The sequence below is a fragment of the Sorex araneus genome, chromosome X (genome assembly GCF_027595985.1).
Source record: "Sorex araneus isolate mSorAra2 chromosome X, mSorAra2.pri, whole genome shotgun sequence".
NCBI lineage: Eukaryota > Metazoa > Chordata > Mammalia > Eulipotyphla > Soricidae > Sorex > Sorex araneus.
The window spans coordinates 99,039,731-99,066,400 of record NC_073313.1 but is presented as its reverse complement, the minus strand read 5'-3'; the positions used below and the strand labels follow the sequence as shown (position 1 = coordinate 99,066,400).

General features: G+C 44.4%; 1 protein-coding gene across 1 annotated transcript; it reads right to left on the bottom strand.

The window, feature by feature from the left end:
- Positions 1-16,274: 16,274 nt before the first annotated feature.
- LOC129399758 (trichohyalin-like) lies at positions 16,275-26,005 on the bottom strand. The gene is made up of 6 exons (XM_055121130.1): positions 25,872-26,005; positions 22,644-22,824; positions 22,401-22,584; positions 21,453-22,230; positions 20,659-20,704; positions 16,275-16,770 (listed from the first exon to the last, which is right to left on the bottom strand). Exons 1-6 carry the CDS (start codon positions 26,003-26,005, stop codon positions 16,516-16,518), a joined length of 1,578 nt encoding a protein of 525 aa, XP_054977105.1. The 3' UTR covers positions 16,275-16,515.
- Positions 26,006-26,670: the final 665 nt, after the last annotated feature.

The window sequence follows — 26,670 nt, the reverse complement described above, 5'->3', positions numbered from 1 at the left end:
TTCAATCATTTTTCATCCCCACCAGCAATAAAGAAGGGTTCCTGTATCTTCCCATCATTGCCAATATTTGATGTTGTCAGTATTTTGGATTGGAGCCACCCAAATAATAAGTCATGGTATCTTATTTTTATTTTTGATTATCTAAATTACAAAAGACAATAAAATAATTTCATATGATAATGTGTGCATATATCTTATTTAGAGAGGCACCCAAATCTTTCCTCACTTTATAATCGTCATGGTTTCTTTTTAAATTTAATATTATTGTTATTTTTGCCACACCTGGCTGTACTTAGAGCTTACTTGTAGCTCTACACTCAGGGATCACTCCTAGCAATGTTCTGGGGTCCTTATGGGGTACTGGGGATTGAACTCAAGTTGGCCATGTGTAAAGCAAGAACCTTTTTCTTCCTTACTTTTTTCTCTTTTTTAAAAGAATTTTATTTAATCCTCACCACCCATCATTCAGTTTTAAGCCTTCTTTGTGTAGGGATTAGGGTTATGGCTTAGTGATAAAGGCTTAGTTTTCAAGCTTTGCTTTAAAAATGAAAGACCAGGGGTGCAGAGCAATAGTAAGGTGTTTGCCTTACACACAATTAATCCAGGTTTGATCCTCAGCATCCTTCATGGTCCTCCAAGCACCATCAGGAGTAATTCCTAAGTGCAGAGTCAGGAGTAACCCCTGAGCACTGCCAGGTGAGGCCTCCAAAAACAAAACCCACAACAAAAATGAAAGATGAAGGCCCAGAGTTGCTATAGCAGGTAAAGCACATGTCTCGCATGTGGCAGAGACCTTTGTTTGAGCACTGCATGAGGTCCCCAGAACCTCACCAGGAGTGGTCCTTGAACACAGAGCCAGGAGTAAGCCTTGAGCACAGCCAAATGTAACCTCAAAACAATAAAAATTTGGAAGAGCAGGACTTTGTCAGTGTACGATTTTGCAAAACTATAACAATGCTACATGATACACTCATATCTATTATCAGATGAGACACACCAATAAAACACAGCCTGTTAGTGTGGTGGACTCTCAGCACTGCCCTGTAGCTGGATTGAAATGCTGGCTTCATTGTTTGTGACCCCTGAAGCCCCAAGGAACAGACACTCAATGTGTACACCTACAGTCCCAGGAACAAGAGCCAAGGACAGGGGAGGGGGATGGTTTTTTAATAGTCTTTGTATATTGTGCCAAGAATTATAAATAATTCTTCCTTTGAGGGGGTGGACACATCTGGCACTGCTCGGGCGTTGCTCCTGGCTCTGCGCTCAGGAATTGATAGTGCTTTGGCACCATATGGGATGCTGGGGATCCAATCTGGGTTGGCTACATGCGAGGCAAGTGCCATACCCACTGTACTATCGGTCCCTCCCAAGAATTGTAAAGAATTCTTCATATATTGTGTATATGAGTATTTGGTCACATAGGAGTTTTGTAAACATTTCCTTCCAGTCTGCGGCTTGTACTTGTATTCTCTTAACAGTGGATCTTGTACTGCAGACACTGTAAATGGTAATGAAATTATCATTTTTTTGTTACTCGATTAAGCTTTTTGGTACTGTACCTAAAATCCATGGTCAAATCGAAGATGATGTAGATTGTTTATGTTATTTTCTAGAAGTTTTAGTCTTGCGCTTTACAGGTAGGTTTGTGATCCATTTTAAGTTAAGGTTTGTGAAAGGTGTAGGATTGACTTTTTAAAATGCTTTTATGGGGCTGCAGAGATAGTACAGTGGTAAGACTCTTGCTATGCACGCAACTAACCTGGCTTGATTCCCCAGCATCCCATATTGTTCCCCTAGCACTGCCAGGAGAAATCCCTGAATGCAGAGCAAGGAATAACCTATGAGCATCACTGAGTGTGACCCCAAAACCAAATAAAAATTTAAATTAAATTAAAATGATTTTATTGGCACCCTGATTTATCATTGTGTCCATACTAGAGTTTCAAGAATATAATGTTCAATACCAATCCCACCACCAGTGTCAACTCTACTATATCTTCTGATTTCTTCTCCCTATCCCCCCAGCACCTGGCTTCTTAATAGGCACATTTAAAAGTTTAATTATTGTAGTTTTGGACCCATGCTTTAGTATTGACGGCTATATGTCATATACATATCACACACATATACATATACATATATAGATACATATATATAGAGAGAGAGAGACACACACACACAAATATATGACACCTCTACACCACCAATATGCCCAAGGCTATCTCCTTTTTTGGACCACACCTAGTGGTACTCAGAGCCTACTCCTGATTCTGTGCTCATGAATCACTCCTGGCAGAACCACTGTACTATTATCTCTCTGGCCCATGTAGTTTTATGGTTAATTCTTGAAGTTGCTCAGTGCTTCATCAGTACTTTCTTCAGTACTAAATAGTCTGGTTCCAGGATCCTGTCTGCTCCACTGCTTGTGATCCCCCATTCTGTAATATAGTGTGGCATCTCTGGACCAGCATGGTCACTATGTATAAACACAGAAACTAAGATACTATCCACCCCCCCCCCCACACACACACAGTGAGTACCACAGCCATGTGTGCAAGCATAGCCAGGTATGTGTGTGACCCCTGGTCATTGCGATAAGAAAGGAACAAAACAAATAAGGTTAGAGTGATAGTACAGCAGGTAGGGCACTTGCCTTGCTGGGGGCTGACTCAGCTTCAATCTCTGCACCCTATATGGTTCCCCAAGCGCAGCCAACGGCAATCCATGAGCACAGATTCAGGAGTAAGCCCGGAGCACTGTCAGGTGTGACCTCCCAGAAATGAAGAAAAAACAAAAGGGAAGGGAAAGGGGAAAGCACTGTCTTTAAAATAAAATAATAGGGTCCAGATAAATAGTACAGTGGGATAGACATTTGCCTTGTGTGTGACTGATCTTGGTTCAGTCCCTGGAACCATAGATTGTCTCGTGAGCCCTACCAGAAGTGATCCCTGAGTATAAAGTCAGGATTAAGTCCTGAGCACCGTCAGATGTGGGTCCTAAACCAAAAATAAAATAAAATAATAAATAAACAAGCTATTCTGGGTTACTTGCCTTGCTATATAAATGTTAGGATCAGTTTGTTGATTTTTCACAAAGCAATGTGCTGGGACTTTCCTTCCCTCCCTCCCTCCCCCCCTCTCCCTCCTTCCCTCCCCCCTCTCCCTCCTTCCCTCCCTCCCTCCCTCTTTCCCTCCCTCCCTCCTTCCCTCCCTTCCTTCCTTCCTTCCTTCCTTCCTTCCTTTTTTTCTTCCTTCCTCGATCCCTCTCTTCTCTTTCCTCCCTTCTCTCCCTCCCTTTCTCTCTCTCTTGCTTCTCTCTCCCACTTCTCTCCCTTTCCCTCCCACTCTCCATTCCTTCCTTCCCACACTCAGCAATGATCAGGACTTATTCCTGGCTCTCACTCATAGATCAATCTTGGCAGTGCTTAAGAGACCAAATGGGTTGCCAGAGATCGAACCCAGGTTGGCCTCATGTAAAGCAATTGCCCTGCCAACTATACTATCTCTCTGTCCCCAGAGACTGTATTTGGATTATATTTCATCTACAGATCAAGTTGGAAAGAGTGATCATATAAACAATACCGAGTTTTCCTTTTTCATGAACATAGACTATCTCTCCACTTATATAGATTTTATTTATTTATTTTTTTTGCTTTTGGGGTCACACCAGGCGATGCACAGGGGTTACTCCTGGTTCTGCACTTAGGAATCGCCCTTGGCGCTGCTCAGGGGACCATATGAGATGCTGGGAAATGAACCCGGGTCGGCCTTGTACAAGGCAAATGCCCTACCCGCTGTGCTATTGCTCCAGCCACTCCATTTATATAGATTTTTAAAATTTTCTTATTTCAACATTTTTTGTTTTCTTTTTATTCTTACTGAGATAGGGCACATATTTTATTTGGTTCATGTGTAGGTGTTTCAGTTTTTAGTGATAATATAAATGGCATTGTATTTGTAATTTCATATTCCAGTTGCTCATTGCTGGTATATAGAAAAGCAATGGACAATTTTGTTTGTGGGTCACACTCTTCAACGCTCAGGGATTACTCCTGGTTCTGCACTTAGAAATCACTCCTGGCAGTGCTCAGAGGGTCTTCTGGATTGAACCCAGGTTGGCCTCGTGGAAAGGCAAGCACCCTAACTGCTGTTCTACCCCCACAATTGTCTTTTGTATATTAACCTGTGTCCTTCAATGTTGCTAGATTGTCTTGTTATTTTCTAGAAGTTTTAGTCTTATGTTTTACAGTTAAGTTTGTGATCAGGGGCCTCCAGAGTTGCAACCAGTGGTGCTTGGGGGACTATGTGGTGCTGTGAATTGAACCCTGGATAGGGGCATGCTAAGCATGTACCCTAACCACTGTAATATCTCTCAGCCCAAATCTATTTAATTTTTGTTGGGCATTGTATTCTGTTTTGTTTTTGTTTCTGTCACAGCGGTGGTGCTCAGGGGGTATTCATAGCTGTGCTTGGGGGTACATATGCTGTACTGGGGATCAAACCATGATCAGCTACATGTAAGGCAAATGCCTTATGCTCTGCACTATCTCATATGTATGGACTTATGCTAAATGAGTCCGAACTTAGTAGAATGTCTAACATATGGTATTATTTTGGTTAATAGAATGTTATGATGAATTCAGAGTTCACACTTGTTATTTGTATCTTTTCTTTTGAAAAGAGATATGAAAATATGCATTTGTATATTTTCCTCTTAAATTCAAATAGTTTATTGAAATAGCTTATTAAAGTGCCTTGAATATTTGATTCAATGAATTCTACTGTAGCCACTTGTCAGCTGTGTGATTGTGAACATATTACTTAACCTCCATTAATTTCCTCATGGGCAAAAAATAATAGTGGCAATTTACATGTATTGTTTAACACAGTGCTTTGTAAGGCCTCAGAAAACTGTTGATGTTATTATTGTAATTTTTCAATGAGGTTACAAGTAAAAAACCTCTGGGGCTGGAGCAATAGCACAGCGGGTAGGGCTTTTGCTTTGCATGCGGCCGACCCGGGTTCGATCCCCAGCATCCCATATAGTTCGTGAGCACATCCAGGAGTAATTCCTGAGTGCAGAGCCAGGAGTAACCCCTGTGCATTTCTGGGTGTGACCCAAAAAGCAAAAAAAAAAAACAAGAAAAGCACCTCCAAGTTGGGTGAACAAAATGTAAAAAATCAGGACTGGAGAGATAGCACAGCAGGTAGAGGCTGCTAAAATCTCAGGGCTAGGACAAATGGAGACGTTACTGGCACCCGCTCGAGCAAATAAATGAACAACGGGATGACAGTGATACAGTGATACAGTGATATGTGGGTTAAGATCCCAGCAATGCACAGGGTTCCCCCAAGCACCACCAAAGGAATGATCCTTTAGCTCTACCAAGCGTGCCCCACCAAAGTCATCCACAAATTAGACCATTCAGTTGAAGATGTTAGGTACTTATTATTCAGGAAAATAAGACTCACATAACGAAAGTTAAGTTTCTTTGGGTTGCCATTATTAACATCCCTTTTTGCTAATTAATGATGCATATATGAATTTAATTTTTTTTCCTTTCTCTGACAAAGCCCAGCTAGCCAGAGTTGTCTCTTTGTGCCTCAAGACTACCACGTTGCTGCCAGCTGACCGCTTCTCAGTTTCCATCGCCTTTGGGCAGTTGTTACTGCCCTACTATGTTTAGTTATATCCCATGTACGAGAGAGTTAATTTTATGTCTATCCTTCTCTGATTAACTTCACTAAGCAACAAACTGGATAATTTCATCTTTCTTTTCCCTTTTTGTTTTGGGATCATACCTGGCAGTGCTCAGGACTTATTCCTGGTTCTGAGTTTAGGAGTCACTCCTGGTAGGGCTTAGAGGACCATATGGGGTTCTAGGGATCAAACCCGATATGTACGTGTGCAAGGCAAATGCTGCACCTGCTGTACTATCATTCCCGCCCCAATGTCATCTTTTCTTTTTTGTTTTTGAATCAGAAGGTAATGGCATTCAGACGGTGAAATATTGGAGCTGGAGCAATAGCACAGCGGGTAGGGCGTTTGCCTTGCACGTGGCCAACCCGGGTTCGATTCCCAGCATCCCATATGATCCCCTGAGCACCGCCAGGAGTAATTCCTGAGTGCATGAGCCAGGAGTAACCCCTCTGCATCGCCAGGTGTGACCCAAAAAGCCAAAAAAATTAAAAAAGGAGAAATATTTAAAACTTACAGAAATCTAGTAGAACTCTATAGACGACTATGCAGTGTATACATTCAAGGAAAATTATAGCTCAGAGACCATTACTTTGAAGATTAATTACTTCCCATTGATGGCTAGGAAGAAGTGCTTCAATGGCACAGAGTATTTAATTTTTTTAAATTTATATATTTTATTGAATCACTATGTGGAAAGTTACAAAGTACTCAGGCTTATGTCTCAGTTATACTCAAACACCCATCCCTTGACCAGTGCCCATATTCCACCACCAAAGACCCCAGTATACCTCCCACCCCCCACCCCCCACCCCCATCCCCGCCTAGTAATTGATAAATTTCACTTCATTTTCTCTTTACCTTGGTTACATTCCATATTCCAACACAAAACTCACTATTGTTGGAGTTTTTCCCCAAGAAAGACAGCCCTACTGCCAAGGAAGCATTTGATTATTAGTTTTCTATTGCTGAGAATGGACAGATATGAAGTCCTGCTGTTTCAAGTACATAGAATATTTTTCCCCTCCTTCCTGAGCCACCAAGTTCATGCCTGCTTAATAAATAGCCCTCATACTATGGCTAACGCCACACCGCCCAACGAGAAAAAAAATGATATTTCCCGTCCTCGACCAGCGTGAGGCTATGGCTTAGTTCACAGTCTAAAGACATGGCTGCAAGCAGTTTCTGGAACCAAAAGTAGTCTACTTGGCCTCTGGATTCTGGTTAATCAGCAGCAACACGGCTGCACAAAAGTGTGGCCACCCGGGTCGAATCTCGGCAGAGCATGCGCTGGTATTGGCCCGAGACTGCCCAAGCGTCCCGCTGTTCCAAGTACATAATTTTTTTCTCTCCCATTCCCGCGCCTCTAAGTTCGTGCCTGCTTAATAGACCTCATAATAGGGTGGACGCCACACCGCGTTTCTCCCCGAAAAGGGAAAAGAACCGAGAAAGGAGGATATTTCCTCTCCTCGGCCCGGCGTGGGGCTATGGCTTAGTTCACAGTCCAGAGAAATGGCTGCTACTTTGATTACCGTCAATATTTCAACAAAAAAACTCAGTATTATTGTTTGGAGTTTCCCCCTACATTCAGATCTGCTAAAAAGGAACCGTTTCACATTGCTGACAATTAAGAGATATTAGATTTTGGATTTTTGTATGAAGTCCAGGAAAAATTCTGCCAGTAATTGCATCGCTGCAAGCTTTTACTTCCCTTTTGTGGAGCTCATATGATGGAGAAGCCTGGAGAGAGAAACCCTGCCCCAATGGCACCACATGGGGCAGTAGTTCTGATCACAGTCTGGAGGCATTTCTGCAAGCTGCTCGGGTCCAAAGTAGTTCAGTTGCCTCCGGGATTGTGCTCGTGCAGCAGCAGAAGCGGCACAGAGTATTTTAAATATGAACTTTCTTTTTTACTTGCTTTGAAATCTGAAAGCCACTGTTGAATGGTAGTTTTCAGTTCAGGAATATATATGTGCTATAAATTGATGCTGGAATAGAGAACTTGGTTCTTGTTTTAACTTTTCACAGCAAAGGGAGTGTATAAAGAAACTTGATATTATTTGTGATTCGAATCATGTTAGTTGTGTCAAAATAATTTAAATGTAGGATAAGCTGTACATATCGCTCTAGTTTGCTTTGTAGTTTTACATTGAATTCATAAATGTCACCAAGTTGTAGCAAAAGTTAATTTGCAAAGCCATTCTGTGTTCAATAATTACAGGTTGAGGAAAGTTCATTCATTAAGTTCCATTTATTGTTTCTGTATTCCTCATTTTCCGAAATTTGGAGGATAAATATGTTTTTTTCTGCATCTTCTATTTTCATTCCTAGATTGCCTTTCTGACTTTTCTTCATTTTGTTAAATGAATGGTTGCCCCAGAAATTACAACTTACATCTTTAATTATCACAGTATTTTGAATACATTTGAAACTTAAAATAGCTTAATTCCATTATTATGATGCTTTTATATATATATATACACATGTTATAGAATCTACCATAGATTGGGGAAACATTAAAAAAAACTAGAAATGAGTATATCATTTAAGTACTAAAATACATATCTCTTTATTTTGTCTAGATATTTGTCCATTTTGCTGCTTTTAAATTCCTCCTTGCAGACCTGATCATTTCTCTGAACCTCAAAAACGTCTTTTGGCATTTCTTGAAGTAGTTTGTTGGAGAGGACGCCTCTGCTCTATGTGTGTGAAGGAATCTTTATTTAATAACCAGCTTTAAAAGATACTCTTCCCCATATAAATTTTTTAGGTTGACAGTTTTTTTTCTTTTGGTTCCTTAAGCATGTCATTGTCTCCTTTATTTTTTATTAAAAGGCATTAGTGATTCCCAGTTTAGTTTCCTGAATTAGCTCCTCTACCTACACTGTAATTTGGATTTTCAGAATTTTGACCAGGCATCTAAAGAGATAACTGCTCGTAGAGCGCTTAGCTTATACACGGCCAACCTGGGGTTTGATCCCCAGCATCCCATATGGTCCCCCAACACTGCCAGGAGTTATTCCAGAAGTAACCTTTGAGCATGTTGGGGTAGTTCCCAAAAACAAAAATATAATTTTTTTTACCAGGTTGCACCTATGTGTGGTTTTCTTTGCAATCACTCTTCTGGATGCTAAGTTCTTGAACCTGTAAAATGAAAATTTTCATTATGTTTGGGAAAACTACCATCTTTGAATATTTTTTCTGCCATTTTCTCCTCTCCTTGTATCTTTGAATTTGTATCCTGTTGATATAAACGTCAGACCAGGTCAGACAGCTGTGACATTGCTTTATAGATCTCAAATACTGATTTTTTCTTTTTCTTTTTTCTTTCATTTGGATACTTTGTATTTTTTCTTCCACTGAACTATCCCATTTATTAAGTCTGTTACTTAATGCTTTGGACTGGAGCGATAGCACAGCGGGTAGGGCGTTTGCCTTGCATGTGGCTGACCTGGGTTCGATTCCTCCATTCCTCTCGGAGAGGCTGGCAAGCTACCGAGAGTATCCCACCCGCATGGCAAAGCCTGGCAAGCTACCCATGGCGTATTCTATATGCCAAAAACAGTAACAACAAGTCTCACAATGGAGATGTTACTGTTGCCCACTCGAGCAAATCGATGAACAATGAGACGACAGTACTACAGTGCTACAGTTTTTGAATCACACCAAGCGATGCTCAGGGGTTACTCCTCGCTCTGCATTGAGGCAGTTCTCAGGGGACCATATGGGATGCTGGGGATCAAATTCGGGTCAGCCAAAAGCAACCAGTTCTGGCGTGGATGTGGGGGAAAAGGGACGCTCTTTCACTGTTGGTGGGAATGCCGACTGATCCAGCCTTTCTGGAAAACAATATGGACAGTCCTTCAAAACTAGAAATTGAGCTTCCATATGACCCCGCAACACCACTTCTGGGAATATATCCCGAGGATGCAAAAAAGTACAGTAGAAATGACATCTGTACCTATATATTCATTGCAGCACTGTTCACAATAGCCAAAATATGGAAACAACCCAAGTGCCTAAAACAGATGACTGGTTAAAGAAACTTTGGGACATCTACACAGTGGAATACTATGCAGCTGTTAGGAGAGATGAAGTCATGAAATTTGCTTATAAATTGATAGACATGGAGAGTATCAATCTAAGTGAAATGAGTCAGAGAGGGACAGTCATAGAGGGACTGCACTCATTTGTGGAGTATAAAATAACGTCACATGAGGCTGACACCCAAGGGTTAGATCAAGGGCCAGGGGGATTGCCCCATAGCTGGAAGACTGCTTCATGATTGGAGAGCAGAAGGCAGATGAAATAGAGAAGGGATCACTAAGAAAATGATGGCTGGAGGAACCAGTTGGGATGGGAGATGCATGCTGAAAGTAGATAATGGACCAAGCATGATGACCTCTCAGTGTCTGTGTTGCAAGCCATAACGCCCAAAAGTAGAGAGAGAGAGTATGGGGAATATTGTCTGCCATAAAGGCAGAGGGAGGGTGGGAAAGGGGGGGTATACCCGGGATATTGGCGGTGGGGAATGTGCACTGGTGGAGGGATGGGTGTTTTATCATTTTGAGATTGTAACCCAAACATGAAAGCTTGTAACTATCTCACAGTAATTCAATAAAATTTAAAAAATTTAAAAATAAAAATTAAAAAATTAAAAATGAAAAAAAAACCCACAAATTCGGGTCAGTTGTGTGTAAGGCAAGCACCATATCCTCTGTACTATTGTTCCATCACCCCAATTTCATCCTTTGTTAAAGCTGAGTAGTAGTTTATTGTAAAGATTACACACTCACACACACACACACACACACACATACACCAGTCTGTAACTTGCTTCCTAAATCAAGAGGTGTGGGTCTGCAACAGACAGAGTCCTGTTTCAAAATGGAAAGTCTAAATTTTTATGGGGTCTATGCTTCAGATGGGTTTAGATATATCAGTTTGGTACCTAGGCCTCAAGACTATCACTTTCATCTCTTGTGTCATTTGAATTGGAAAGAATGATCACATGTAGGAGTCATATTTTATACTCCTTGATTTGAAAATATTGTCATTCTGAGTTTTATAAAGTCCCAAAAGAAATCCACACATGTCTGGTAACTTAATTTATGGAAAAATATCCAAGACCATACAATGGAGAAAGAAAAACCTCTTCAACAAATGGTGCTTTAAAAACTTGACTGCACGCACAAAGAAGTGAAACTAGACTACTGTCTAATGGCATGCACAAAATAACTCCAAATGAATGAAAGACTCCAAACATGGATTTTGGTATTAGACTCCAAATCATGAAATACAGAAAAGAAAACATGTGAGACACTCCTGCACCTAAATCAACATCGGAGATGTATTTGGAGATTCAAGTCCAATGGAAAATAAAACAAAAGTAAGAAGAGACAAATGGTATAACCTTAAACTAAAAAGCTTTTTTGGACTGCAAAAAATACTACCACAAAGACAAAAGGTAATATACCATTTGGGAGTAAATATGTGCACCCCACATCTTCAAGAGGATGACATTTAGAATATATAAAGAACTCATACGATTCAACAAGAAAATCAACCAACACACTGAAAAGTCATCCAAACACCTGAATAGATGCTTTATTCTTTTTTTTTTTTGCTTTTTGGGTCACACCTGGCGGTGCACAGGGGTTACTCCTGGCTCTGCACTCAGGAATCACTCCCTGGCGGTGCTCAGGGGACCATATGGGATGCTGGGAATCGAACCCGGGTCGGCCGCGTGCAAGGCAAACGCCCTACCCGCTGTGCAAACAAGCCTATGGACCACAGATACATGAAAAATACTCAGCATCATTTATTATGATGAAAATGCCAAAGTCCCAATAAGATAGCAGCCAACATCTATGAGAATGACTTATATCAAAATGATTGGGAACAGTGATAGTACAGCGCGTAAGGTACTTGTCTTGCATGTGGTTGATCTGGGTTCAATTTCATACCATGTAACACCCCCTGAGCTCCAAAAGGAATGATTCCTGAACCCAGAGGCAAGAGTAGTTAGTCCCTGGAAACCACTATATGTTGCCTAAAAAACCTCAAAGATTAAATAAAATTTCTGGAACAGGGGCTGGAATGATAGCAGAGCAGGTAGGGTGTTTGCCTTGCATGCGGCTAACCCAGGTTCGATTCCCAGCATCCCATGTGGTCCCTTGAGCACTGCCAAGGGTAACTCCTGAGTGCAGAGCCAGGAGTGACCCCTATGCATCGCCGGCTGTGACCCACAAAAGAAAAAAATGACTGGAACAAGAAAAGTTGGTGAGGATGAGGAGAAAAAGAAGCACTGGGGCCAGGGAGATAGTTCAACAGGCTCTGTGCATCACTGCTAGGAGCAACCCCTGAATACCACCATATATAGCCCCAGCCCCCCAGAAGTAATTTATGATATAAAATACTAAGCTATTTAAAAATAGGAAATCCTGCCTTTCTAGACAATATGGAAAGAACATAAAATGATTATGTTTAGTGAAATAAGTAAGCAAGTGAAAGACAATATTCATGATTTCACTGACAAATAGAATATAAATAACCAATGCAAACAATGTGCAGAACAAAATAACTCTTAGACATGATGAAAAATATAGGGGATACCAGAGGAAAAGAGGAAGGTGTGGGTGTGAAGAATAGGCAGGGGACTCCTGTTTAATTTGGTTTGGGGGCCATAGCTTTTACTATCTTCTTTAGTGCTTGGGAGATTATTCTTGACTCTGTGCTTAGGGATTTCTCCCAGCAGTGCTCAGGGGACTATGGGGTGTCGGGTATCGAATGTGGGCCTCTTTCTTGAAAAGCATGCACTCCAGCTGCCTGAGCTATCTTTTCCACTCAGAGCGTTTCTTTAGATAGCGTGATGGTACTGAAATTTGAGGGTAGATGTGGTTTTTTTTTTATATTTTTATTTTTGGGTCACACCTGGCTATGCTTAGGGCTTACTCCTGTCCCTGTAGTCAGGATTCACTCCTGGTGGGCTTCGGGGGACCATAAGGGGTCCCAGGGAAAGGGTTTTTGAAAGCTTACTTTTAGAAAACCTCTCCTCTTTTTTGTTTTTGGGGCCCACGCAGGTGTGCTCAGACTGACTTCTGGCTCTGTTTTGAGGGATCACTTTGGGCGGGGCTTGAGAGTGATATGGGGTGCTGGGAATCAAATCTGAGTCAGCTGTGTGCAAAACGCAAGAGCCTTAACCAATGTACCGTTTCTCCAGCCCAAAATACTCTTTTAAAATTTAGACTGAGACCATAAATATAGTACAGCAGATAAGATGGACCTTGTATGAGGCCCACTGGGTTTGATACCCGGCATCCCAAACATTGCCAGGAATAATTCCTGAGTGCAGAGCCAGGAGTTACCCCTGAGAAAAAATAGGAGTGACCCCAAAACCAAAATAACTAGATAAAATAATCAAAAGTTAGAGTGAGGGCAAATTTTAATTTTGGGAGTGAGTTTGGGGTTACACCCAGAGGTGCTCAGGAATTATTCCTGGTTCTATGCTCAGGAATTACTCCTTGAGGTATTTGGGAGACCATATGGAATGCCAGGGACTGAACTGGGGTCAGCCATGTGGAAGGCAAGCACCTTACCCACTGTACTGTTACTTGGGGTACAGTTCTTTTTGGCAGCCATGTTTCGGATGATCTTTTCTGTTTTCACCACCTGCCTTAAATCTTTTAAACCTGGAAAGAGCACGTGTTCTAAAGATGCCATCAATTGGCAAACATTTGGGCATTGGCTACAGAACTGAAAATATCAAGTAAGGGGAGTAATGGAGGGTGGGGGATGAGGGGGCAAATGGGAGTAACATAAGTCAAGAGTTTTGAACTCTGGTAGTGGAGACATGCAGTACCTATGTACATGAAAACTATAATCAGCAATAAACATGTGGCTGCCACTATGATCATTAAGTAAAAAGATTTTGCTAATGAGACTGGGTTGGGTGTGGGTGGGAATCTTGGGGCGTTGGGTGGAAGGACACTGACACAGGTGGAGCTAGGACATTGTTTTGTGATCAAGATGCCTCAATAAAAATTGAAGACAGAGACAAAGAGTAGCCACTGGTGGGGGGGATAAAAAAAGGTGTTACAAAAAAATAATACCATTGATTTTGGGGAAGGTATTTGTTATTCTTCCAGATAACCTGAGCATGAGAAAAGGTCTCTGTGTGTCAGACTAGAGGTAAGGATAAAGTGCAGGCTTGGTATCTAATTCCATTTGCCTTTCAGTCTCAGCACTGGAAGCTACAAACTCAACTGCACAGAAAATGGACGAGGTCAGAATTCTGTCTGATAGTGTCCCGGAGATTTTCTCAGAAGAGTCTATTATTTCTGTCCAGGGGTACTTAATGCATCCAGGAATGTTATATTAAAAAGGATGAGGGAGGAGGAATACTTTACAAGTTCAGCAGGTAAGATGTTCACCTGGCATGTGGCCAACCCTTGCTTGATCCCCTACACCTCATATGATTCCCTGAACCCTGCTAGGAGTGACCCCTGAATACAGCCGATATGGCTAACGTCCCTAGAAACATAAAAAGGGGGTCACCATTAACGTGAATGCTATTGTGAACATGTTTCCTTAGCTACAACCGTAACCACAAATCTAAGAAGTACCCAAATGGATAGGCGTCACCATAGGGAAATAAGAAAATTCTTTTGCAGAAAATCATCTTGTGGGGGCCAAGGGGCCAAGAGGCCAAGGTCTGGTCCCTGGTACCACTATCTGATGAGAATAGCAGTGGACACACACAGATGTATTCCTTGATGTCCTGTCCTCACTGAAGAGACTAGGAGTTCTGTACTCAGGGATTACTCCTGATGGGGACCAGGGGATCATACAGGGTGCCAGAGATCAAACAGGGGTTGGCTGCGTGCAAGACAAGCGCCCTATCTGCTGTACTATCTGGCAGGGATTGGGGGTTACTGGTAGTATCAGTCTCTTCTGTGCAGGAGCCCACATGTCTACGCAGCTGCTTTGGTAATGAGTACCCACCAGTGTGAAGAGGAGTAGACCACAAAAAGTGCATATTTGCCCCCAATACCAAAGTCCATCTTTCCACGGAAACTACCCAAGTGCTATGAAACTGGTATTTGAATAATCCCAGGAAGAGCAATTTCTGCTATAACCATGGTAACTTGTCTTAGCAATTACTTTAGAGGAGGACCTTGGTGTTCACCACTAATCTTTGAAAGCGAACTCCCACGAAGAATAATTGCTTTGCTTGAGGTTGCACCGAGGTAGTCTAATTGCTTGAGGTTGTACACAGAACTTAATACTCTTAAAAAACGGGTGGGCATACCTAGTGATGCACTCAGGAATTAATCCTGGTGGTGCTTGGGGGAGCATATGGGATGCTGTTGTTGGCTGCATGCAAAGCAAACAATCTACCCTTTGTGTTCGCACTCCAGCTCCTGTCAGAAGGGTCTGAAAGAGACAACACACATTCTTATTTTTTAAAAATTTAAAATAAAAAAATTTTTAAATGAATCAGTGAGATAAAGTTACAGACTTACAAACTTTCGTGATTACGTTTCAGTCATACGTTTGAGTACCCATTCTTCCACTAGTGACTATTCTCCACGACCAATGTTCCCAGTATCCAACCCACCACCCCCACTCCATCCTCACCCCCGCCTCTGTGGCAGGCACATTCCCTTTTACTCTCTCTCTCTCCTTTTGGGTGGTTATGGTTCACAATATGGGTACTAAGTGGCCATCATGTTCGGTCCATATTCTACTTTCAGCACACATCTCCCATCCTGGGCAAGCCCTCCAAGCATCATTTACTTGGGACAACACACATTCTTAGGTATGATTGTTCACTCTGGACCTGGACAAGAGATTCTAGGCCTCACTCTGGCCTCCACAACATCTCCCTCCTCTTGGATTTCCTCAGAAGCTTCAGGGCCTTGAGGCCAGAATGCTCCTATTGCCTAATCTTTTCCACTGAAAGGGGAGAAAGGATCAAAATTTGGAGCACCCCTAATGACAGCTCAGTGGTTACTCTGGTCCATAAATCCCTGTGAGTGCCTCTTTGAACATTTCTCTCAGAAGTTTTCTCAACATGGGACCTGAACGTTCAAAGTAGCATGGCCAGGACTCTGCCCTGACAGGAAACAAGATCTGATACCCAATAACAAGAAAGAGGGGGGATGCTGTGACAGAGATAAAAATGAAGGGGTATCAATATACAGATCCTTTGGGGATGTGGAGAACACTGATATGCCCGGGTCTTTTGATGTTGATGATGGTGGCTGTGTGCTTGGATGTCACTGCATGAAGATGGCCTTCTTGTGTCTTCTTCCTGGCATTCCCTTAGAAACTTCCATTGAAACACTTCTTTTTGAGAGGAAGGGTTGAGTCACACCCAGAAGTGCTCAGGACCTTACATCTGTCCTCAAGAATCATTCCTGGGCAGGCTTGGAGGACCGGATATGGTGCTGGAGAGCGAACCTGACTTGACTGGCACAAGACAAATGATTTAGCCACTCTACTATCACTCTGGTTCCCCATCCCAGGCACTCTGACTCTCCCTTGAGATACGACATCAAACATACAGAGAATTCATCTAATATTTATTGAAACATTACAAACTCATGCCCTAGTGAAAAAATGAGGCATTTCCGAATATTCTTTTGTTAAAATCAATTAATAGGCAACTGGCCAACTCCCAAAGCTGTGCAAGGCATGCACAGAATCTGAAAGGAAAACGCTTTGCAACAACTCTTCATGGAAATCACACATCAAAAAGGAGCATAATAAAACGGCTCCTGATGCCTGGCACACATTCCACACTAAAAGAGGTCAAGTAAAAGGGACACACGAAGGGCTGAGGCAGGGTTGGCATGGGTACCCTAAGTGATACGGATAACCTGGGTGACATATACAGCTCAGGTGACTGTGGTTCCAGAAGAACCCATTTCCGATCAGACTGCAGGGGGAGAAGAGTCCGTTCAAGACTATGCCCGACGGGTGGTTTTGACCCACTGGGGGCATATTTCCAATCATGGATGCCTTCTGGTATTTCCTCCACTTCACTCTCCTATTCTTAAACCAAACCTTCAGAGGGAAAGAGAAGTATCGTTTAGTACATTGAGCAATTATTGGCATATATCCCCACTCCAACACACAACTCTTCATAGCACTGAGATTGTAACCTTCCCACGTACACAACATGCAACTCTTCCCATCACTGAATTATTTCCCTTTCCTTTGTCTTTGCTTTATGGACCATATCTGGTTCTGCTCAGGACTTTCTCTTGAATCTGTGCTCAAAGATCATACTCCTGGTATGACCAATTTGGGGTTGGTGCATGCAAGTGCCTTAACCCCTGTACTCTCTCTCCAGATCCATCATTGAGATTGCAAACCCCACTAAGATAAGCTTTTTTTAATTGGTAAATATTTTAGGACAGTTACTGCCACAGCCCTGGTTGTTCAACATAATGCTTATTTGCTAGGTACCAAGCATTTTTTGTTTTGTTTTGTTTGGGGCCACACTCAGCAATGCTCAGGGGACCGTATGGGTTGTAGGAGATTGAACCCTGTTACTCACATGCAAGGCAAGTGCCCTTACACAGACTATCACTCCAGGCCTACGTGCCAAACTTTTGTTTGTTTGTTTTATGCCACATGCAGCAATGCTTAGGTTACTCCTGGGTCTGCACTCAGGAATTAGTTCTGACAGTGCTTGGGGGACCATACGGGATACCAGAAATCGAAGCCTGGTTGACCATGTGCAAGGCCATACCTTGCCTTCCGTACTATTGCTCCAACCCTCATGTGCCAAACTTCTGACTAGAGCTCTTGTTGATTCTCTCCACCCATATTTTTTTGAGATTATTTAGTTTGGGGGCAACAGCTGGTGGTATTAAGGAGCTTCTCTGGGCCCACTCTTGGTGGTGCTCGGGGGACCATGTGGTTCCAGGACTCAAAGCCAGGCTTCTGGCACGCAAAGAATGATGAACTCCAGCCGGTTTGAGATGCCTCCTTGTTCAGCACCTTTCATCTTCTTTTTTTTTTTTTGCTTCACACCGGGCGATGCACAGTGGTTACTCCTGGCTCTGGACTCAGGAATCACTCCTGGCGGTGCTCAGGGGACCATATGGGATGCTGGGAATCGAATCCGGGTTGGCGGCATGCAAGGCAAACACCCTACCCGCTGTGCTATCGCTCCAGCCCATTTCATCTTCTTGAATAAAGTTTTCTCCCCAACTCTTGAATGCAAATCTAGCTGGTAAACTACACCTACTCCTTGTTGTCAATACTATGCCTCGTAAGAGAATGAGGAAATGCTGGTATTTTAATGGTAGGGTGTAAGTCAGCCAGATGCCTCACTACTATTCTGTCACCCTGTGTCAAAGATTCCAATAATGAGCACAGTAATAGCTCCTTTATTTGGAAGCAAACATTTAATAGGAGCAGATTGGATTTGGGGGCGGGGATTGGCAGGGGAGTAGAGAATCTTTCAAGAGATATTTAGGGAATCTATGGGGCACTGCTGGCAATATTCAGTTCTCAGCAAGCCAGTATGGTGCTTCTCTAGTTACTGGGGCAGGGATCTATCAGGACCATACTCTGCAGAACTGAGGATTGTGCCTGGATTTTCCACATGCAAGGCATGTACTCTAGTCTTTTCTGCAATCTCTCCTACCCCATGCAAGTTGGATTTGTAAATAAGTATCCCTCAAGGGTGACTAGGGGACTAGGGGGTTATTTATCCTCTGGAACATCTTGGGAGTTAAAAAGACAGTGTGCAATGAAAAAAATGTGGGAAGATGATCTGATAAGAAGTCTAGGGCTGTGGCGCAGTGGTAGAGTACTAGCCTTGCATGTGTGAGGCCCTGGGTTTGATCCCTAGACTGTAAAAAAAAAAAGAAGAAGCTCTGATGAGGAAGGTATGAGAAGGGTTTGGTTATAGGGGTTCCAGGTGGCTTGTGATTTTTCTTAAGGGATCTTGAAGACAAGGTCTTAAGGGGACCTTGGGTTGTTTATATGCTGGACATCAACTTGATATTTTATTCTGTGGCATAAAGGGAAATTTAGACAAACTGGGTTAAACTCCTATCAGATTTGCAGCTAATTTCTACAATTGCTCTTAAAATCTAATACACTCATCCTGGATGTTTTTTTTTGGGGGGGGGCATTCCTGGTGGTGCTTGTGGCTTACTTGTGGCTCTTACTTGTGCTCACGGATCACTCCTAGTGATGTTCATGGGACCACAGGTGGTTCCTAAGAGCGAACTTGGATTGGCCTATTGCAAAGCAAACACCCTACCTGCTGTACTATCTCTCCAGCCCATTATTATTTTTTGGTTTAGTGTTCGGGGAACCATACGGGATGCAGATACTTGAACCTGAATCAGCCGCGTGCAAGGCCAGAAACTTACCTACTGTATACCTCTCTGTCCCCGATTTTCATTTTAACAAATACTTTCTTAATACAACTGAGGGTTTTTATAATCCAAAATGGTAATGTTTTACTCCTATGACTAATATATTAGTTGTCACTGCCTGAGCAAATGAATACAGGTCAGAATTGGAGAGTTATAGAAGGAAAAAATGAAAGGGTATCAATGTACACATACTTTGGTGTCCTGGAGAACTTATGAGTTATAATGCAATACAGATCACAAACATATAGCCTTGGATGTTAGAAATTTCTCAAGAGAATATTCCCACATGAAGTTCAATTTGTGCCTAGACAGCACGGCATAGGTTTCTATGCACTTCTGATTTTGCTTTGATCTTTATATAAATGTGCAGTTTGCAAGCCTTCTTACCATCCTCCATCATAAAGCTTTTAGAAATATTTTCAAAGTGGATACATCAGAGTATTCCTGAATATTCAAAGGCAAAGCTTCTACTTTCTGTAATGTTTTCGTATAGAACACAGACAGCAGTAGAAGAAACAGGATTTCCATTTTACAGCTGTTTCTCCCACACCAGTCCCAAATGAACTAAACAGTCATATCTTCCTCAAAAAGCATGTTTTCTGTGTAAATCATTCTCTGCCGGCAATGGCCAAATCTTTTTTTGTTCTGTTTTGTTTTGAAGTAAGACAGAATTCAGTTGGAGGTTTTTTTTCCTTTTTTGGGTCACACCCGGTGATGCACAGGGGTTACTCTTGGCTCATGCACTCAGGAATTACTCCTGGTGGTGCTCAGGGGACCATATGGGATGCTGGGAATTGAATCAGGTCAGCTGACCGCAGTGTGCAAAGGAAACACCCTACCTGCTGTGTGATTGCTACAGCCCCCATTTGGAGGTTTTTGAAGGGAAGGAGGGAGAGAAAGTGGGAGAGAGTGGAGAGAACCCGGACTTCTCCAAAGGCGGAGAGAGCCCCTACACACATCCCAGCATTAGACATGAAAGCAAGGGAGTCCACATCTCAAGAGGGGAGAAGTGGGCGACACATGTGCTCGCTCAGGCATTATATGCATCAATGGCCAAATCTTTAGAAATTCACTCATTTGGCTAAGGGCTTCTGTGCCGTGAGGCTGTTTAACATTTTAAGCAATTTCCGAGTTGAAATCTCTCATAATCTGGGTCCTCTCTGTGTTAAGATGCATTATCCCCAGAGAACCCTAACTAGATTCCACATATTAGGGCTCCCTAAAGGGGACCAGTGCTAGAAGCTAAACATTTTCTTTCATTTCTGTCCAGGGACCAGGAGATACAGAGAAGTTCTCTCTCCCTCTCGGGGGAGAGAAATTGTTTTCCCTCTGGTCACCAGGCAATTTCCAAAACCCCCCAAAGCCCTTCGAAACAGTTAAAATCCACCAAAAGTTGAAAAGTTCCCCAGCCCCATACGTAGAAAAATCAATCCCAAGACAGCAACTCCTGTTTGCTGTGAGGGACTAAAACCAAGGGGCTAGAAGCAAGCATACATACAGAAGCAGTTTCAGAATGCTGCCCAGCCACATAGCTCCTAGAGGGTTTACTGACCTGCACTCGGGTTTCAGTTAAGTCCATGCGGACAGCAAGCTCCTGCCTGAGGGCAAAAAAAATCACAAAAGTTCAGAATTTGTAGCAAAGGTGCAATGAAATATGCAACGTGCATTTCATGCCAGTTTCACTAAGTGGATTCTCCGGGGAGCCCTCCAGGAAGATAGCGCCAAAGGCTAAAGCCTTTACATTGCAAACAACCCATCTCCTCCTTTGCACTGTGGGGAGCCATTGGTCCGCAACAATGGTACAATGACAGCCCCTGAGAATTGCAAAGTGTGCACCTCCCCCGTACCACGAACAAGATATATATATAGATAGATAGATATATCCTATATATCTATCTATATGTATGTATATTCTCCCCAATGCTCCAGCCCCCAGTTCTGTAAAATGAAGCACTAAATTACAAAAGTATCAAAAGTATCAAACATTTGAAGTAAAGGCCAACTCCTGCACTTGCCTGACTCTCCTTCTGACCTCAATCCCCAACTAATGGAACCTTATTTACAAGAACACAATGTCCCGCCAGGAAATGCTTAAATGCTTACCCTGATGCTCAATAAACATTCCCCCACCGCCCCCTCGGAGCTCAAATGCATGCTCCGGTGGCCTCCAGCACCCCAGCTCCCTGCGTGCCCCCTCCCCCCTCCCCCCAGCCCCGTCTGGCTGGGTAGGGGAGGGACCCAGAGGGGAGGGGAAGAGACCTGGGAGACAGTCAAAGGTGTGGCGGGAGACTCCCCCCCCACCTTAGATTCCGAGAGAGCGGCCGCTTTCCAAATCAGCGGCTTTACCTTAATGACACGTCCGGGTATTGAATACGTTGGAAAACACTCTCCAACTCATTCACTTGTAACCGGGTAAACGTGGTGCGACGGAGGCGTCTCTGCTTGTTCTGGGGCAGTGCATCTCCAGTAGCCGCCTCGGTCAGCCCGTCGGTCAGCTCCTGCCCCTGCTTCTCCTCCTGCTCCTGCTGCTTCTCCTGCCCCTGCTTCTCCTCCTGCTCCGGCTGCTTCTCCTGCCCCTGCTTCTCCTCCTGCTCCTGCTTCTCCTGCTGCTTCTCCTCCTGCTCCTGCTTCTCCTGCTGCTTCTCCTCCTGCTGCTTCTCCTGCCCCTGCTTCTCCTCCTGCTCCTGCTTCTCCCCCTGCCCCTGCTGCTCCTGCTCCTGCTGCTTCTCCTGCCCCTGCTTCTCCTGCTCCTGCTTCTCCCCCTGCCCCTGCTGCTCCTGCTTCTCCTTCTGCTCCTGCTTCCTCTCCTCGTGCTCCTGCTTCTTCTTCCCCAGCTTCTCCTTCTGCCCCTGCTGCTTCCCCCGCTCCAGCTCTTCTCCGCGTCCCTCCTCCTCCCGCCCTCGCTGTTTCTCTGCTCCCTGCTTCTGTCCCTGCTGCTCTTCCTGCCCCTGCTGCTGCTGCTCTCCTCGGCCCTCATGGCTGCACCCGTGGCGGCCCCGGTCCTCCCGGAGCTGCTTGTGACCTGCCCCGTCTCTTGCTGTAGCCTTCTGCTCATGTTGGGACTGCAGCTGTTTCTCGTAGTTTTTTCTAACGACGATGACTGAGCCCGCGTTACAGTTCATATCTAGAACGGAAAGGAGAGAGGGGACCGGGCATCAGAGCGCGGGGTGGGCGGGGAAGCAGGCAAGCAGCGACGGCGACCGCGCAGCTGGGGCATCGCGGCCACTCGTCTCTGCCGACTGCTTCGCTGGCTAGAGCTCGCCAGAGAAACGGTGCCAATTCTGGGGCACTGACCCTGAACTTCTCCCCAGTACTCATCGACTCGAAGGTTGCGATAACGGGCGCCTTTCGAGGGGAGCCCAGGAGGAAGAGTCATGCCCGAATGCCGTCGGTGCAGCTGTGAGGGTCCACAGACCAGACTGCGCTCGGGTGCAGACGCTCTGAGCTCCTCTTCTGGCACCTGATGGTTGTTACAGTCCTGTTTTTGTCAAGTTCATACGGACGGGCATCCAGTTGGGAGACTGTGATTCTCCTTACCTCCAGGGGCAGTGCAGGTGGGTGGGACCTACCTGGATACGCCCGAAGTTCAGGCGTGGCCACGTGTTCTGGCTGGAAGCCCTCAGGTAGAGGATCTCTGGGAATCCATTCTGCTGCGCAGCCAGGCTCACTTAACCTGCGCTCCGAGTAACGAAGTGCCAACCACACGAGAGCACCGAGCCTGAGTGCAAGAATACTGCGAGCACTGAACCGCGGGTGAGTACCAAAACCAAATATGCCAGCAAACCATATCACATCCTAGACTCTCTGTGTGTGTTTGTGTGTGTCTGTGTGTGTGTGTGTGTGGGGGGGTGCCCCCCCACTCCCATGATGAAACATGAAAAAAACTCACTTAGGTCTTTGCCTGGGATCTTTGCCTGGAAAAAAATATTACTTAGATCTTTAAGAACCAGGTAACTCTGAGCCATGTTATTAAGTCAATTATTTTCACGATGACCCCAGAAATTGTACTATTTTACAGGTGATTAAACTGAGGCACAGGTAGCCCCAAAACCTCATTAGGTTAACCAGCTAGCAAATGCAAAGCAAAGTTGGGGTGCCCACATCAGCAGTGTGACTCCAAGGGTCCCTGCCCTGGTAAATTTGGTCCTTCAAACCCATGATTCATGTTTATTTTTATTTGATTGAGGCTCAGTCTTGGAAGTAAGGCTTTCAAGAAATCAACCCATTTCGCTGCAAATTAAAAATAAATTCACTCCAGGCTGGCAGCCAGATAACACTCACTGTAGGAGCAGATTCATAATGACTGAAGTTTAGGAGGCATTGGAGCAAATCTTGGAAATCTCATTAATTGTTAAATGACCCAAATCATAAGGAAGTCCTAGCTAGGTTGATGTTTTCTATTGTAATAACCATTGTTGGTCTCGTGTTTGAACCTGATATTGACCATAGGGTTATCTAGCCAAGGCATGGAAAGGGCTACAGAGGCTAGCCCTTGCTGGCTGAGGAGGAAACAGTTTGGTTAAAATCAGGGAGAGACTGACCCCACCAAATTCTTGAAACTGGTTTCCAACTCGCACTCCCAGAACAAGAGACAAGGGAAACATCTCTGTTTATTATGTACAGAAAGTGCGCTGTGAGTAAGGCATTTTACTGTCCATGAAAACAGTTTCAGGGCTAGAGAGATAGAACAAGGTTAAGGCACTTACTTTGCACGCAGCTGACCTGGCTCGAATCCCCAGCACTTCATATCCGCGCCAGGAGTGATCCCTGAATACAGAGCCTGGAATAAATCCTGAGCAAATTTAAGTGTAGCCCCACCCCCTACCCCTTCCCCCCACACACAAACAGAAAAAGAAGAAAATGGTTTCATTGGCTTGTATTAAATAAAACACAGTATTTTAATAGTTAAAAGATCTGATGACACGGGCTGAAGGGTCAGTACAGTGGTGAGATTCTTTACCTTGGACAGGGCAGTTCCAGGTTAGATTCCTGCCACTACTTAAGTCCCCCCAAGCCTGTACAGAATTGATTTTTGAGCTCAGAGCCAGAAGTCAGCCCTGAGCATGCAGGGATGGCCTCCAAACAAACAAACAAAAAAAAAAGATTTGATGACCATGGTGATTGTGAGGGTAAAGAATAAGCTCAATCACATTCATTGTCAAGCAAACGGTCCATCACTAGAAACTATTCTAAATATTCAAAAGATTAACACATCCTGAGGCGCTTACAGCTGGCCCCTTTTTTACTGGGAGAAAGTCTTTATTTAAAAGAGCTGTCTTTCCAGGCTCTTTTAAATCAGGGCATTTCTCTGTGGCTGTCAAGACACTGGAAGATCTTTCTAGACAAGGAAAATGAAGGATGTAACTGGAGGAGGGAGATGAGGAAGCAGAGGCCAATGGGCTTTAAATGCCCCACAGTTATGCCTGGAATGAAAAGAAGAGTTTCTTCTTTCTTTTTAGTCTAAAAGTGTAATTCTGTTTGTTATCTGTTTTCCTATATGCCACAGAGAAGTGACAAAATACGGTGTTTGTCTTTCTCCATATTTTTCCCCACTAGGCATAACATCACCGGGACCTTTCGTGTTGTTACGAAGAGCAGGTTAGCAATTTTCTTTATTACTGTGTGTATACCCACTACATTTTTAGATATTTAACGATAACTGAAAATGACTAGAATAAAACAGGAATTCAAACATATTCTTTTTTTTTTTGGTTTTTGGGCCACACCTAGCAGTGCTGAGGACTCCGTCCTGGCTCTCTATCCAGTGATCACTCCCTGGAAGGCTCTGGAGACTACATGGGATGCTGGGGCTCAAACCCAAGTCGGCTGTGTGCAAGGCATGCATCCTTCCTCCTGTACTATCACCCCAGCCCCACAGAAAGATTTATTCTATGGATAACATAGCAATAAGCAACAGGTTAACCGTGAACTGCAGGTGGCAAGTTGAAGCCAGAATGGGGAACCACCATCTTTTTTTTTTTTTCCTTTTCGGGTCACACACCGGCAATGCTCAGGGGTTACTTCCGGTCGTGCAGCCAGGAGTTGCTCCCGGCGTGCTCGCGAGACCTGCTGGGGTGCCCGGGCTCGAGGCTGGCTGGCTGCCTGCAGGGCAAACGTCCTACCCGCGGTACGAGCACTCGGCCCCAGGAGCCACCATCTTTTGAACAGGCAATTCTGTTTTGAAATTACTATGAATTTCAAATGAATGTCGAATTCTCTTCAAATTAATGTCCAATGAATTCCAAATTAACAGGGAGTCAGCGCGACAACAGCAGGTGCGCCGCTGTCCCCGCACGCGGCCGACTTGGGGTCAACCCTCGGCATCCGCCATGGCCCCCCGAGCCCGCCGGGCGTGATTCCCGAACACGGTGCCGCCCGCAAGCCTCGCACACCGTCCGCCCGGCCCTAAATAAACCAAGATAAAAACCCGGAAAATACAAATTATTAATGTATTGTTGTTTGGGGGCCACTCGGCGGCAGTGCTCGCCTGGCTTTGCGCTCAGGGGTCACGCCTACCGGAGTTTAGGAGACCACGTGGGGTGTCAAGCGCTTGAACCCGGGTTGGCGACACGCAAAGCAAATGCCTTACCCTCGGTCCTATCGCCCTGGCACCCGAAATTATTAATATTTTATTTTACTTCGATTTCACCGAGGACTTTCGGGTTTTTTTTCTTCCTCCGCGCCCCCACCCCTACCTTGCTGTCCCTTCATTATTGTCCCGCCGCTATACGGGGGAGGTCCCAAACTGGTCAGCAGAGCTCTTACCCTCGGTTGTGCCTGTCGTGATCCCTGGGAATCACGCGCGGCGGTGCTCGCGGGGAGAGCACACACCGGCGGGGGCGCGAGCACACTCGGTCGCCGCCGCTCGCGGATTGGACGTTGGGCAGAAGTTCGCGCATGCTCGATCGTACTGCTGGGACTCACCCTGGTGGCTGGGCCCTCGCTCGTGGTGCTCGCACATCCTTCGTGCTTGCCCGGGACCGGCCGGCTCCTTGGTTACAGGAGATGTATCCTTGGTTGCAATGCGCTGATGGACGTGAACATTTCTTGTGGCTTGAGGGACCCCAATGGCAGTGTCATCTGGTGACGCAGAGCAGGGTTAGAGATGGATCTCCGTGGCTTACGCCTGCAGAGAAGGTACTGTATTACTGAGCCGTATTCCTGGGCACACTTGACATAAAATTTTTTTTCCGTATGTTTTCGGGCCACACCCAACGGTGCTCAGGGATTACTCATGGGTCTGTGCTCCTGGTGGCTCGGAGGATCATAGGGCGATCGAATCCAGCCAGCTGCGTAAAAGGCGAGCATACCTTAACCTCTGTACTACCTCTTCGGTCCCTCAACATGAAATTCTTATTTCTGGTTGAACTAATGTCCCAGAAGTATAAATAATAGTGGCAGTCCATTTTATGAGCTATATAGACATTTTTTAAAGCAGAAAGGAGAAAGATTGTTTTTTCCAAGTTTTAATTTTTTGATTCATTTATTGGAATGGGATTGTGGCATGGTTGATAGTAATTGAATAAACTTGGGTAACAGATTAGAGAATACGAGATAAGGACAA